The sequence below is a fragment of the Lytechinus variegatus genome, chromosome 9, assembly GCF_018143015.1.
Source record: "Lytechinus variegatus isolate NC3 chromosome 9, Lvar_3.0, whole genome shotgun sequence".
Lineage (NCBI taxonomy): Eukaryota > Metazoa > Echinodermata > Echinoidea > Temnopleuroida > Toxopneustidae > Lytechinus > Lytechinus variegatus.
In genome coordinates this window covers 3,912,980-3,925,217 of record NC_054748.1, presented here as the reverse complement: position 1 = coordinate 3,925,217, position 12,238 = coordinate 3,912,980, and the positions used below count along the sequence as shown (strand labels likewise).

At 35.5% G+C, this 12,238-nt stretch overlaps 1 protein-coding gene across 3 annotated transcripts in view; it reads left to right on the top strand.

Annotated features, from left to right (window-relative positions):
* LOC121420991 (nucleobindin-2-like) overlaps window positions 1-12,238 on the top strand; it is a 35,815-nt gene that overhangs the window by 17,888 nt on the left and 5,689 nt on the right. For 2 of the 3 annotated variants that reach the window (XM_041615557.1, XM_041615556.1), the window contains exons 6-11: window positions 2,232-2,417; window positions 3,428-3,577; window positions 6,125-6,214; window positions 8,593-8,682; window positions 10,293-10,454; window positions 11,112-11,159. In XM_041615557.1, the coding sequence (XP_041471491.1) occupies window positions 2,232-2,417; window positions 3,428-3,577; window positions 6,125-6,214; window positions 8,593-8,682; window positions 10,293-10,454; window positions 11,112-11,159 (726 nt within the window). Of the gene's footprint in view, window positions 1-2,231; window positions 2,418-3,427; window positions 3,578-6,124; window positions 6,215-8,592; window positions 8,683-10,292; window positions 10,455-11,111; window positions 11,160-11,720; window positions 11,778-12,238 lie in introns of those variants that run through there. The other variant, XM_041615558.1, reaches the window with a different exon arrangement.

The window sequence follows — 12,238 nt, the reverse complement described above, 5'->3', positions numbered from 1 at the left end:
TCCATTTTGTCTAATAACCAGTTGGTCCAATAGCCAGTTAGTTCATAACCATTTTGTCTAATTGAGTGAAGTGAATGGTAATAAAGTGGATATTAGACCAACTGGTTACGAGACGAAAAGGTCTTAGACCAACTGGTGATTAGACGAAGTGGTGATTAGACCAAATGGTTATTGGACCAAATGTTTGTTAATTGAAATGTTGGTGGATGTAATGGCATTAGATTCAATGAAGGTAGACCATGTCATGAGTGGACGAGTTGGCAATATAGACGAATTGGCAAGTCACGGGCTCCATAACACAAAGGTTTGCAATGAATTACAAATATGAAAGAACTGCACTTATTGGATCCCGGTCAGTGTTTCAAACAGAGTGCGCATGCAATGATGATCTTCATTGGTCATTGGTATCATACTGTAGAAATTGATATTAAACCTCTGTGTAATGGAGCAATGGTGTATCACATACAAGGATCCATATCCCTATCTTATAAAACAAATAATGTACATCATATTGCTTAAGAGCATTAGAATTGAATCTTTGAAATGATCCTAATCCCCTTTGCTATGCCTCAAGCATATTGTAACCATTTACTAATCCCCTCTATTATGTTTATTTGTATACTAATTGATTGAAGTATGCACAGCAGAAATGGGGTATATGAATTCACTTTGATTTAATAATGGGTTATCCAAATAATTTTGTGAACCAAAACTGAATTGTGCAAGTATCCAATCAAACTATTTCACTTTGTATTTACAAAAAAATAAAATAAAATGAAAAAAAATCTGTATGGTCAGTTCCCCCATGTCTGCGCGGTCTCCCAAGTCTGCGCACCCGCGTATCTGCGCGATTCTAGTAACAGAAGATATGCAACGGGCACGAACTTTACACATGCAATACATAGGCAGGTATTCATTAAAAAATCCGACTCAAAATGGTGGAAAATTAATGAATTCAGGGCATTTCATGTGACGGCCTCAAAATGCAGCCTTTGTCATCAAAATCCCCGAATCGTGTGCAAAGTGAATGAGTGCGCAGACATGGGGTACCATTTTTTTTTTCAATCTGAAAATGACAGCCCGAGGTTTTTTCAAGAAAATCTTATATTTTCTTTCATTTTTTAATGAGAAATTTGGTACACTTACTCTTAATAATGTAAGGAACACTATTAACCAAAATATTTTGTGAAAGAAGAAGAAATTTATGCTAAATCTTAACTCAAATTGTTAGGTGCGCAGACTTGGGGCCCACCATCATACTAGAGTGAGACTATCATTTAGACTAGCCATTATGCAGATCAGGGGAGCGTTTCATCAATATTTTCATACAACAAGTTGTCAGATCTGACATCTTTCCATGATTTTGATTGGCTGAGAGGCACTGTTCCTATGGTAACTGTCGGATAAAATGGGACTTGTCGTATAAAACGTCCGACAAGTCCTTTCACGAAACACCCCCCAGGGCCCCGTCTTGCAAAGAGTCAAGATTGATCCAATCTATTGTAGCTCTATGGAAATCCACCATTGTCATATTTTTTTTCTGCAGGATGTTTGCACAATGTCCTTTGTAAAACAAAGAGAAGCACAGTGAATTCAAGAAAACAATGCAGGAATATACATCATAGTTAGAAAATATTTTGAAAAAAAACATGCAAAACATGTTGACATTGCTGGCCATCCATAGTTGTGATTGAATGGATTAATCACAACTCTTTGGTACACAAGCTAGAATCAAATGTGATTCAATTCTCTTTAGTGGAAACTTGATTGGAAAGAAGAACTCTAAAAAATTGTAACTCTGGGATTTGCTGTATTGACTAATTTCTCTGTCAAAATTGTATTAGTGTTAAAAAATGCCAAATATTAAGATGATTAACAGCTGAAATAATTATGATACTGACGATGATGATGATTATGATGATGCTGATATTGGTGCTTTATGATGATGATTTTGATGATGCTGATAATACCATTAGTGAAAATAATTCATAGTTGATGTTGAAGATGTTGCTGCTGCTAATGATGGTTATGATGATGTTGGCAAGGATGATGATGGTGATAATAATGTCAATTGTGATGATGGTGATGATGATGCTGATTAGAATTAAAATTGATGCTGAAGATGATCTTGATGATGATGATTGATGATTATGATGATGATAATGTTGATGATGGTGATAATAACAATGATGCTAATAATTAATTGACTGACTACTTCTTCTGTATCCAAGGCGACCAAAGATCTGGAGGAGAATGACCGTGAGAGGAGGAAAGAATTCAAACGATATGAGATGGAGAAAGAACTAAAGAGGAGAAATGAGATGAAGATGATGAACGAAGAAGAAAGAGCTGAGGCAAGGAGAAAGTACGAAGAGGAAAGGAAACAAATGAAACAACATGCTAAACTCAACCATCCGGTAAGAAATATTTCTCAAGTATATAGATGATATTTAAGCAAATATTGACTGGGCTTGGGGCAATACAACATATATCTCCCAAAGTAGATTTATATAGCCCGTGTCGTAGATGAGGATGATATCAATTTAGTGAGGGCGATAGTCTTTTCGTCCCCAGGCCAGTCAATATTGCTACATGTATTAACCATATCAGACATCTAGACCAAAAATTGTTAAAATTAAGAATAGAGTGTAAGAATGGGAATTCATTTTGTCATGTTGAGCAGACTGGGCCTTTGAACTTTACCATTGTGACGTAAATGAAATGGCGCGCCCCTGGCCTTGGGACGCAGTATCCAGCATTGTCTCAACTTGACGTATAGCACTGCGCGGTTCAAGGATGCGTACAAAGACACGTAGAATACCTGGATGTTAGCTCTGCCTTATTGCCGGCTACATTTCCACGCATTTTCTCATTGACCCTCCTGAGCGTGCAATAAATTGGGTCCGTGGATAAACAATCGGAAACGTATTGACTGACCATTTGATGACGGTCATAAGCAAGCAATAATGTATTAAAGTTGCCCTGCTCAGATGTCTGATATGGTTATAATAATGAATGTTTATTCATCGGTGCATAGATTTGTAATTCATTGACTATTGACTGAGAAAGTGCTATTGTTTCAATACTCTTCATTCATCATGCAAATTTCTTCATAACTTTATGCACATGATAATAAAGTTATTTGTACATGTATGTTATGGTCATGATCATACATATATACATGTTGAAATTAATTCTTCTGTGTGTATGTTTTTTAGCGAAGCAAAATGCAATTAAAAGATGTGTAGAACATGGATCATTTAGACAGACCAAAAAATTCAACCTATTAAAGACTTAATACAGTACATGTACATGACTCAGAACTATGATAATAATCATGTTATCAATTGTAATATGTGCAGTATCATTGTCATATTAGTAATAAAATGCATTCAAGTAGCTACATCAATTCTTTATATTTTTACAGGGAAGTAAAAAGCAATTGGAAGAGGTTTGGGAGAACACGGATCATTTAGACAGGAAAGATTTCAACCCTAAAACGTTCTTCTTTTTACACGACTCAAACAGCGACGGCTTCCTTGACGAGTTTGAACTAGAGGCTCTCTTCATAAAAGAGGTTTGAAATATTTATATTAGAAGTATTGCGTATTGTTGCTGGGGCATTTAGTCCTGAAATTTCAATATTTTGGGGTCTAGGTCTCTTTCCTATAGGGCTTATTTTTCTAATTAAATCACATATTGGAACATATTGAAGGTTGTAATCAGAGGATCGTTGAGGCCATCATGAGGACATTTCAAAGCTGTTGCCTTGGTGACCTTGAAATAATTTAATACTTGTCAATTATTGATGATGATGGTAATTTGCAAACTCTTACTAGACCAAAAAGAAACTTATATTTCTCACTTCAAATTAAATCAGAGCAGTCAAATTTGCAATGATGATATTCAAAATCACAACAATATGTGTGGAAGAGCCGTGGTGTAGTGGTTCTGACTCTCGCCTTGTAAACAGAGGGTCGTGTGTCCGAATCCCACCGCGGTCTAGCGTCCTTTGGCAAGGCGTTAATCCACACTTTGCCACTCTCGACCCAGGTGATAAATGGGTACCCGGTAGGATGCGAAAGACATTGTATGCTTGATTTTGCCAGCGCCATAATGTGGCTGCGATGAATGCAAGGAATGCTCCCCAGGGAGTGGAAACTGGACTTTCCGTGCTTGATTGAAATGAATCCAGTGACCGGGGTAATAATATGCTGTAACGCGCTTTTGGCCATTCTGGGAAAAGCGCTTTATAAAAATTGGCTATTATTATGTGAAATTAATTCAAACAGTCTAATGATCCAAATTGATTTCTACTGGTATACAGGCGTGTGGAAACACTGACAATAATAGAGTTTCTTATTGTTTGATGAACTTGTGATATCATGCATGTGTTGTCGAGCAGGCAGACAAGATTTTTAGTTTGTTAGATGTAGAAGTCATTATATGATAATGCCTGTTGTGCCGAGCAGGCAGCGGAGATTTTTGCAGTTTGATAAATGTTAATATTGTTTGATAAGCATGTAATATCATTTGATAACTCCTGTGTTGCCAAGCAGACAGCTAAGATTTTATTAATTTTATGCAGTTTGATATTGTTTGATAAACATGTAATGTTATTTGATAATGCCCGTGTTGCCAAGCAAGTAGGCAGCTAAGATTTATGCAGTGTGATAAATGTTGTTTGATAAACATGTAATAATATTTTATAATGCCTGTGTAGCCAAGCAGGCAACTATATAGTGTGAATAATTCAAAATTGTTTCATAAAGATGTAATATTATTTGATAATGTCTGTGTTGCTATTAAGCAGGCAGTTCTTAAAGATTTATGCAGTTTGATACGTTATGTCATTTTATAAACATATACATGTAATATTACATGCCTGTGTTACCGAGCAGGCAGCCAAGATTTATGGTTACGATGAGGAAAAAGAGGAGGAATTAATGGAGGAGGTCGCTCGTATGCGAGAACATGTTATGAACGAGGTAAGGTGATAGATTTTAACCGATCATAATTCTGGCTGCATTGTAACAGAGAGTCGGTTTCCATCCGTAATTGTCAGCATTTAGATTGTTAATCATGTTTTATTTTCTCTTTCTTCATTCCCTTTGCTTTGATTATTAACATGCATGGCAACACAACCCTTTCTCCCCTCCTCTCTCTCTCTCTGTTATCTTTATTTGTCTTTCACTCTTTTCTTTCTCGATCTTCCTTTCGTGCATTCTCTTTCTTCTATCTTTTCTTTCTACCTTATATCTTTTTACTCTTGTTTCTGCTTTGCGTTCTTTATTTTCTTACTCTGTATCTGATTCTGCATTTACCTGCTTGCCCACTTCTATTGTGTTCGCCCCTTTCTCGTTCTTTCTCTCCCATGTTCTGTCTGTCACTATTTCTTTTCTCTACTATGCCCTCACTCTTCCCCCTCTTTTTCTATCTCACTCTCTATCACTCAATCTCTCATTTTATATCTCTCGTTCTCTCTATCCATCTTCCTGTGTATCTATCTATTCTCCAACAATTTTTCTATTTATCTCTTTGTGTGTCTCTTTTTTACACATCTGATCCTTTCTTTACCTGTTGTTATTTTCAAAACTCTTTGCCTCTGATTTCTTATCACCTCTCCACTCTTTGTCTGCCTCACTACATCTCTCTCTTCATGCTTTATTATTTTATATGAATCTATTTTCTCTCTTTTTCCCTCCCTATTGTTGATCTGTCTATCTCCACATTCTCCCTTCATGCCTCTGAACTTTTCTCTCCCGCGTTCACTCCCTCCTCCTCCCCTTTGCCTCCCTCCTCACTCTCCAATTCCCCTCCCCTACTCCCCCTCTCCCCCCCTCCTCATTCTCCTTCCATCCCTTTCCTCCGCCCTCCCCTTCGCATTGCTTCCCCTTCTCTTCCATGCCTCTCTCAATCTGTCTCTGAATGTCTCTATTTTCTTTTCTTTATTTTTCGCTTCATTTTCGATCTTTCTGTATCTTCGTCCTTCTCTTTGACTCTGTGCCCCCCTCATTCTTCCGCATATTATTTGCCTGCCTTTGTCTCCGCACACTCCGACGCCTCCCCCACCATAACTCACATGCATAACGCACACACTTGCACTCACACTATTTAACACCAGGTGGAAAAAATCTACCAGGGCAAGAAAAATGCGGACGTTCAGGAAAAGTTTGAGGAATTGTCCCGCATGAGGGAACATGTTGTCAAGCAGGTATCTATTCAAATTAACTTTTCATCTCCTTTGCACCTGATTTGTCCTTAATAGGCCCACTCCACCCGACAACAATTTGAAAATAAACTGAGATTATGCAACATTTATGTAATGTCACAATGTTAAGTGTTGCATACTACACCTATTATCCCTGCTTAAGCATGGCTACCCTGAATAGTATATATTTAGAGAAAAAAAATCAAAGAATTATTACATTGCATAACATTAACAAAATGGTCAGGAAAGATCCAACTTAAATAGCCATATTGACCTGTATACATGTAAAACTTACTGTTTGGTATACCCTGAGAGTGACTAGCTGGTGGCTCTTTCAATAAGCAATTAAATTGTGATTAGAAGCCAGCAAAGATTATTGTACATGCTCACTAAAATATTGTGTGAACTGATTAATTCTCTACTGCCTATTACAAAATTATTGAGCTATCCAGTAGCTAGGTGCTGGCTTGTTACTTGCTATCAGTAAACTTCAAATTTCTGTGAGGGGAAGGCTTGACCTTCCCCTCACAGACAAAGAACAAGTCACCAATCTTTATATTTATTAGCTTGGAAGTAAATTATTTCAATTCAAGTCATAGTGTTATGTTTTTCTTTGCCATCAGCAATGTGGAAAAGGCCTTCATTGCATGTTCATGGCTGTTTTGGTAGCACCCCTTTCATTTGACTCTTTTATATGTTGAGTCATGACGTTGGATCGATTAATGATTGAATAATATTTGGTTCTACATTTAGAAAACAAATCACAGAGTTTCATGATTAAACAGAAAAATAGGTTTATAAACATTATGAATATAGCATTGAGTGAAACACATTATTTCATGCATGCGTAATCTCAAAATGTTAATATCAGTATTGGTTTTATTTATATTTTGTTTTCGTCCATTACATTGCTTTTGATCAGTGAATGTAAAATGTTTTGATAACATACATGTAACCCATGGATATGATCACAATGACTGAATGCAGAAATGCATGACCATGAGAAAATACTAATACACAGGACTGCATCTAATGTTAAATGTAAAAAAAAATTATCTGCAGCAAGTTTGGATACTATTTCAGTATTGAAACTAAAGAAAAAAAAAATTCTGTGCCATAGACTGGATGAAGGAAAAAAAGTCAGTAACAAAATTGCACGAAAGCATCATCAATGAACTCTAATATTCCCCTAATATGTTTACTTTCTATTATTAAAACATGAAGATTGATTTTATTATTTTATCATTTGTTGTCTCTGTGCTCGCTTGTATGATTTATATTTTGATGATAATAATATGCATGAAAGTAATGGTTCTTTTACCCAGTATTTAGTAAATCTTTGTGGTACCGTAGTCAATTGTATTACAGTCATGTACATGTATGTGTAACTTTTATGGAAACTGCTTTATGTAGATTTCTGAAGTCGGGTGTTGTGATTTAACTATGGATAGCCACTTGGGGCATAAATTCCTAACAGTACACATTCAGTTTATTACCTCATATATGACACCCAAATTGTTCATTATTGTTTGGGAATGATAAGTGAAGTATATTTCTTCATTATGAGAGCAAAAGGAAACAAATAAGTGAACATAAGAAATATGAAATATAAACAGAATTGTTTAATTTTTGGCTCCTCATAACTTTTGCACAGAGTGATACTGTGGTCTATAGTTAAATCTGTATTCAGAATATGGGCAATAAAGTAGAGTTTTAGTTAAGATGATTGTGTTAAGCAGCTTTGTGCAAGGGTAGGGGCAAGGGAGGGGGGGGGGGGGTGGTGTTCAAGCCAGGGGGTCAAATGTCAAAAATAATAATATATATAGATAATTATAAAAAAGTAGCTATGAAAAGACCACTGATGCCAGAAAGTGGTTGGAATTATTTGAAATAAAGCGGGTATCATTTTGGGTCTTGCCTGGATTTTTTAAGAGAGGAAATGGGCGTGGTTTGCGTGTTTGAGCTGGTACTGAATTTTACCTTAAAATTGTCTTTGATTGTGAAGTCAAGAGCAGGGTCGTGTTTCATCGCAATTATTTGTATTAAAGACGGGGCCCAGTTCATTAATTTAAAACAGGTAATTAGGTTTTGCTATATAAAGTGACTAAAAATGGATGAGCAATCCATTAAAAGGATGTCATCTTTCATCCCAGAAATGTTGAGCACATATTATTTTTACCATGGTGGCTGTAGCAAATTTCAGATAAATTTGAAGCAACAGGGCGTCACGTTTCGTTACCAAAAGCTCAATATAACTTCTTTTTAGAATTGCTCCTACATGTATACGATCAATTTGTGTAATTTCTGTAGTATACATGTAGGAGTTAGAGATTAAAAAAAAACATCTTAAGATTGAATTGTTTGTTTTGTGTATTGACCAGATTGATGGCAACAAAGATAAAATGGTCAGTTTAGATGAATTTATGGAGGCTGCAGCAGCATCAGACTTTGATGAAGAGGAAGAGTGGCAGGTAAGACCAGTTTCCACAAAATTGGTTCATTTAACAAATACTGGTACCTCAGCCAGCACAATAATCGTTTAGACATAATTACAATTTTTAAGGCAAGTACATTATTCAAAAAATGATAATAATGATTGTTTTTGGTGTGATACTTTTTATCCATGAAATTTTCTCAAATCAACTTTTAAAGGTAAATGCTAGTTTTGGTAACGATATCAAAATGAGTTCGTACAGAATCCAATGAAATGACCACCAAAGTGTCTGTATAAATAAAACGCATGTGCCAAAGGATTCTGGAAGAAATTGTGTAATTGCTGAGAAATCAGCAAATAAGCACAGGATTCGGGTACAGCGTCGGGCCCGATGCTCTAAGCGATAACTATACATTGTCACACGTGCGCTTATCTGTGTTGGGGATCTTCGGTGTGAACATTTTTCAGCGTAGATTTCAAGATTTCACAAAGTTCAGTTAATGTAACTGTACCATATCTAGATCCTCGATGATATACTGACAATTAAGCCTTGTTTTACAGACTTTCTCATGAAATCAGTGTTTACTGCAACTACTAGAATTTCTCTTTAAGGAGGAAGTACACCACAGTAAAAACTTGATTCGAATTCAAAGAAAGAGAGAGAAAAAAAAACAACTCAAATTCTGGCATACAAATTTGAGAAGTAAAATAGTAAAACTATGACATTCTAAGATATCTGGTCAGTATGCTGAGGATGGAGCTGATGACATCACCCACTATTTTTAAAAAATTTTATTATCATCATTATCATAATTTTTTGTTTTATTTTATTTATTCATTTATTCATTCATTAGTTCGTTCGTTCATTCATTCATTTATTTTTTTGGGGGGAGGAGGGAGGGGAAGGGGTCATTTATCATATGTGAAATTATTTTTGGTTTTATTCATTTGGCATAATCAGACATGTAAACATCCACAAACAATAGGATATAAGGAAAGTCACATGGATGCCATGAAAGGAAAACAGATAATAATAATGATAATAATAATAACAATTATAATAAATTGTTGATTATATAGTGCATATTAGCCATTAAAAACTGCTGTATGCACTTTATATATCACAAATTACTCTATATGATCATAATACAACAAAAACAAGTGTTTTCAGATATATTTTAGATGATTCGACAGATGTTGTGAAAGTAAGTTTGATTTCTCCCTGAACATGTGGCATTTTACCATGGTCATAACCTATTGTGATTCAGTAGTCTCCTTTTGTCATATCTACACGAATATGATAAATCAATCAATCAATAAATAAAACACGTTATTGTACATGTACAGTTCAAATAATTAAAAAAGTTAATAAAAAAAATCATTGACTCTCTTTGCATTTCACTGTGTTGTGCAAATAATTTTGTTTGGTGAAAAATATATGAAATTTCAAAATGTCATACATGTAACTTTTTCATTTTGAATTGATTTTGGTGGAATTTTCTACATGAGGCCGTTATATCTTTTCATTCAGATAAACTTTCTGTTGGGATGGACTAGTCCTTTAATGTTGGGGCTTAACTAGGCTTCTAAAACATCCTCCATTCATCTGTGTACTTCTGATTCTGAATTTCATTTCTTTTATTCCAGGATTTAAATCAAGAATCGCAATTTACAGAAGAGGATTTAGAGAAGTACCAGGACGAGTTGAGGAGAACATTAGAAGAAACCAAGGCCAAGATGGCAGAAGCAGGGGATAACTTTGTTAGAGTTAGGCAGCCTCCTGGGCAAGATACAGTTCAAATGAACCAGGTGAGATATCTTATTGTGCCCGATGCTCTCTTTTGCCCGTATTCTGAAGTCGGGTTTGAGACTTACACTATACACTGCTAAAAGTATAGAAAGCCAAAAATGTCAAAATTTTCCTTACATTGTATGTTTCTTATGTTTAAGAAACATAAACAGCTCTTCCCTAACTCATGAAAAGTGAAGAAAGCCATCTTGTTTATCCTTCTGAAACATTTAAGAATGATTTGAGAGAAAAATTTATAGCTGATACACTGAAATACCAGTGGTAAAGATTTATGCCACTATTGGCTATCTATATTTAAACCAGAGTTTAAATCAAACCTGATTTCAGAATACTGGCCTTAAGGTGCACAATTTCCTTTTCCATTGCACAAACTCTTCTTCTTGTGAGTGATGCTCTCTTCAGGTGCACAGTTTGATTTTCCATTGCACAAACTCTTCTTCTTTATAAACCCAATGCTCTTTTAGGTGCACAATATCCCTTTTGATTGCAGAAACTCTTCTACCAGTACACATTATTATTCGCATTCTAACTGCATCATTGTATTTTCACAATTTTGGTAGCTAAGCAAGAATGGCTTAATGTCATTTGAGGGCTGGACAAAGAGTATATAAATGATAATTTTGCATTCCATTTTTTCTTTTTGAACTTTTCTTTAGGCCCAAGCTCATCAGGTCCAAGATGGTCTAGCACAAGGAGATAATAAGGTAAATACTTTTCGAATTCTTTTTATTTTTTGCAATTTATTACAAGGTATTGTATTTGCACTGGTTAGTTTGTGCTCAGCCATGTGGTGTTGGTTTGGTTAAGGGAGGCCATAGCCTTTTTACTGCAGTTTTAATAATTAGTAGTAATAAACTGTACAAACATTGTTTGAAGAACAGAAATCGAATGAAAGGGAAGAGGGAGGGGGAGGGAGGGAGGGAAGGAGGGAAGGAATGAAGCAAGGAGGGGGGGGGGGGGGGGGGAGAGGAAGGGGGAGGGAGGGGGTACATTGGAAAAGTTTTCTTCTGTATCACAGTCTCTTTTTAACATTGTATTTCAAATACACATGGATGCTCTTAAAATGTGATATGCATGATATAGAACAGAATATTAATCGACTTCAACGGATGATTCTGTGTGATAAACAGGCTTTATTGTATTTTGATAAATTAAATCCAATCACGGGACTCCACGCATCATACATTTGTGTAAAAGTTAATACTCTTGTTATCGCCTGTTTTCAAGACTTTATTTCTCTCTAATGTGCATTTTAAAACGATCAGAAGTTGAGATACTAGATTGGAATTTTTCAGCCTTCATTTTTTGCTATTAGAGCCCAGGTAAAGACAATCTGTACCCAGTATGTTCAATGTGATATATACATGTATATATATATATATATATATATTTTGAAGAATATCATGCTAAATGTGATGGGTAATTAAACTACTATTCAAATATTATGTCATTTACTTATTTATATCATTATCTTCCGGACTTGCTAACTTGTTTTGTAATTTTGCGTCATGTGTGTACTTTGTAGCCATGTACCGAGGTTTTGCAAATTTGGTCTACATGTAAAAAGCTTGATTATTAATGGAAAAAGTTCATTCAATTATATGGCTAAAACCTTCCTTGTTACAGATTAATGAAAAAATGTTGATGTGGTCATTTCCCCCCCCTCTGAATCTACATGTAGGGGAAGGCGGGGCAAGTTGAGCCACCACCCCCAGGCCAATAATGAATGAGTCAGACATTATGGTGGTGTCATGTATTGATGACCCATAGCATAACCCTTAAC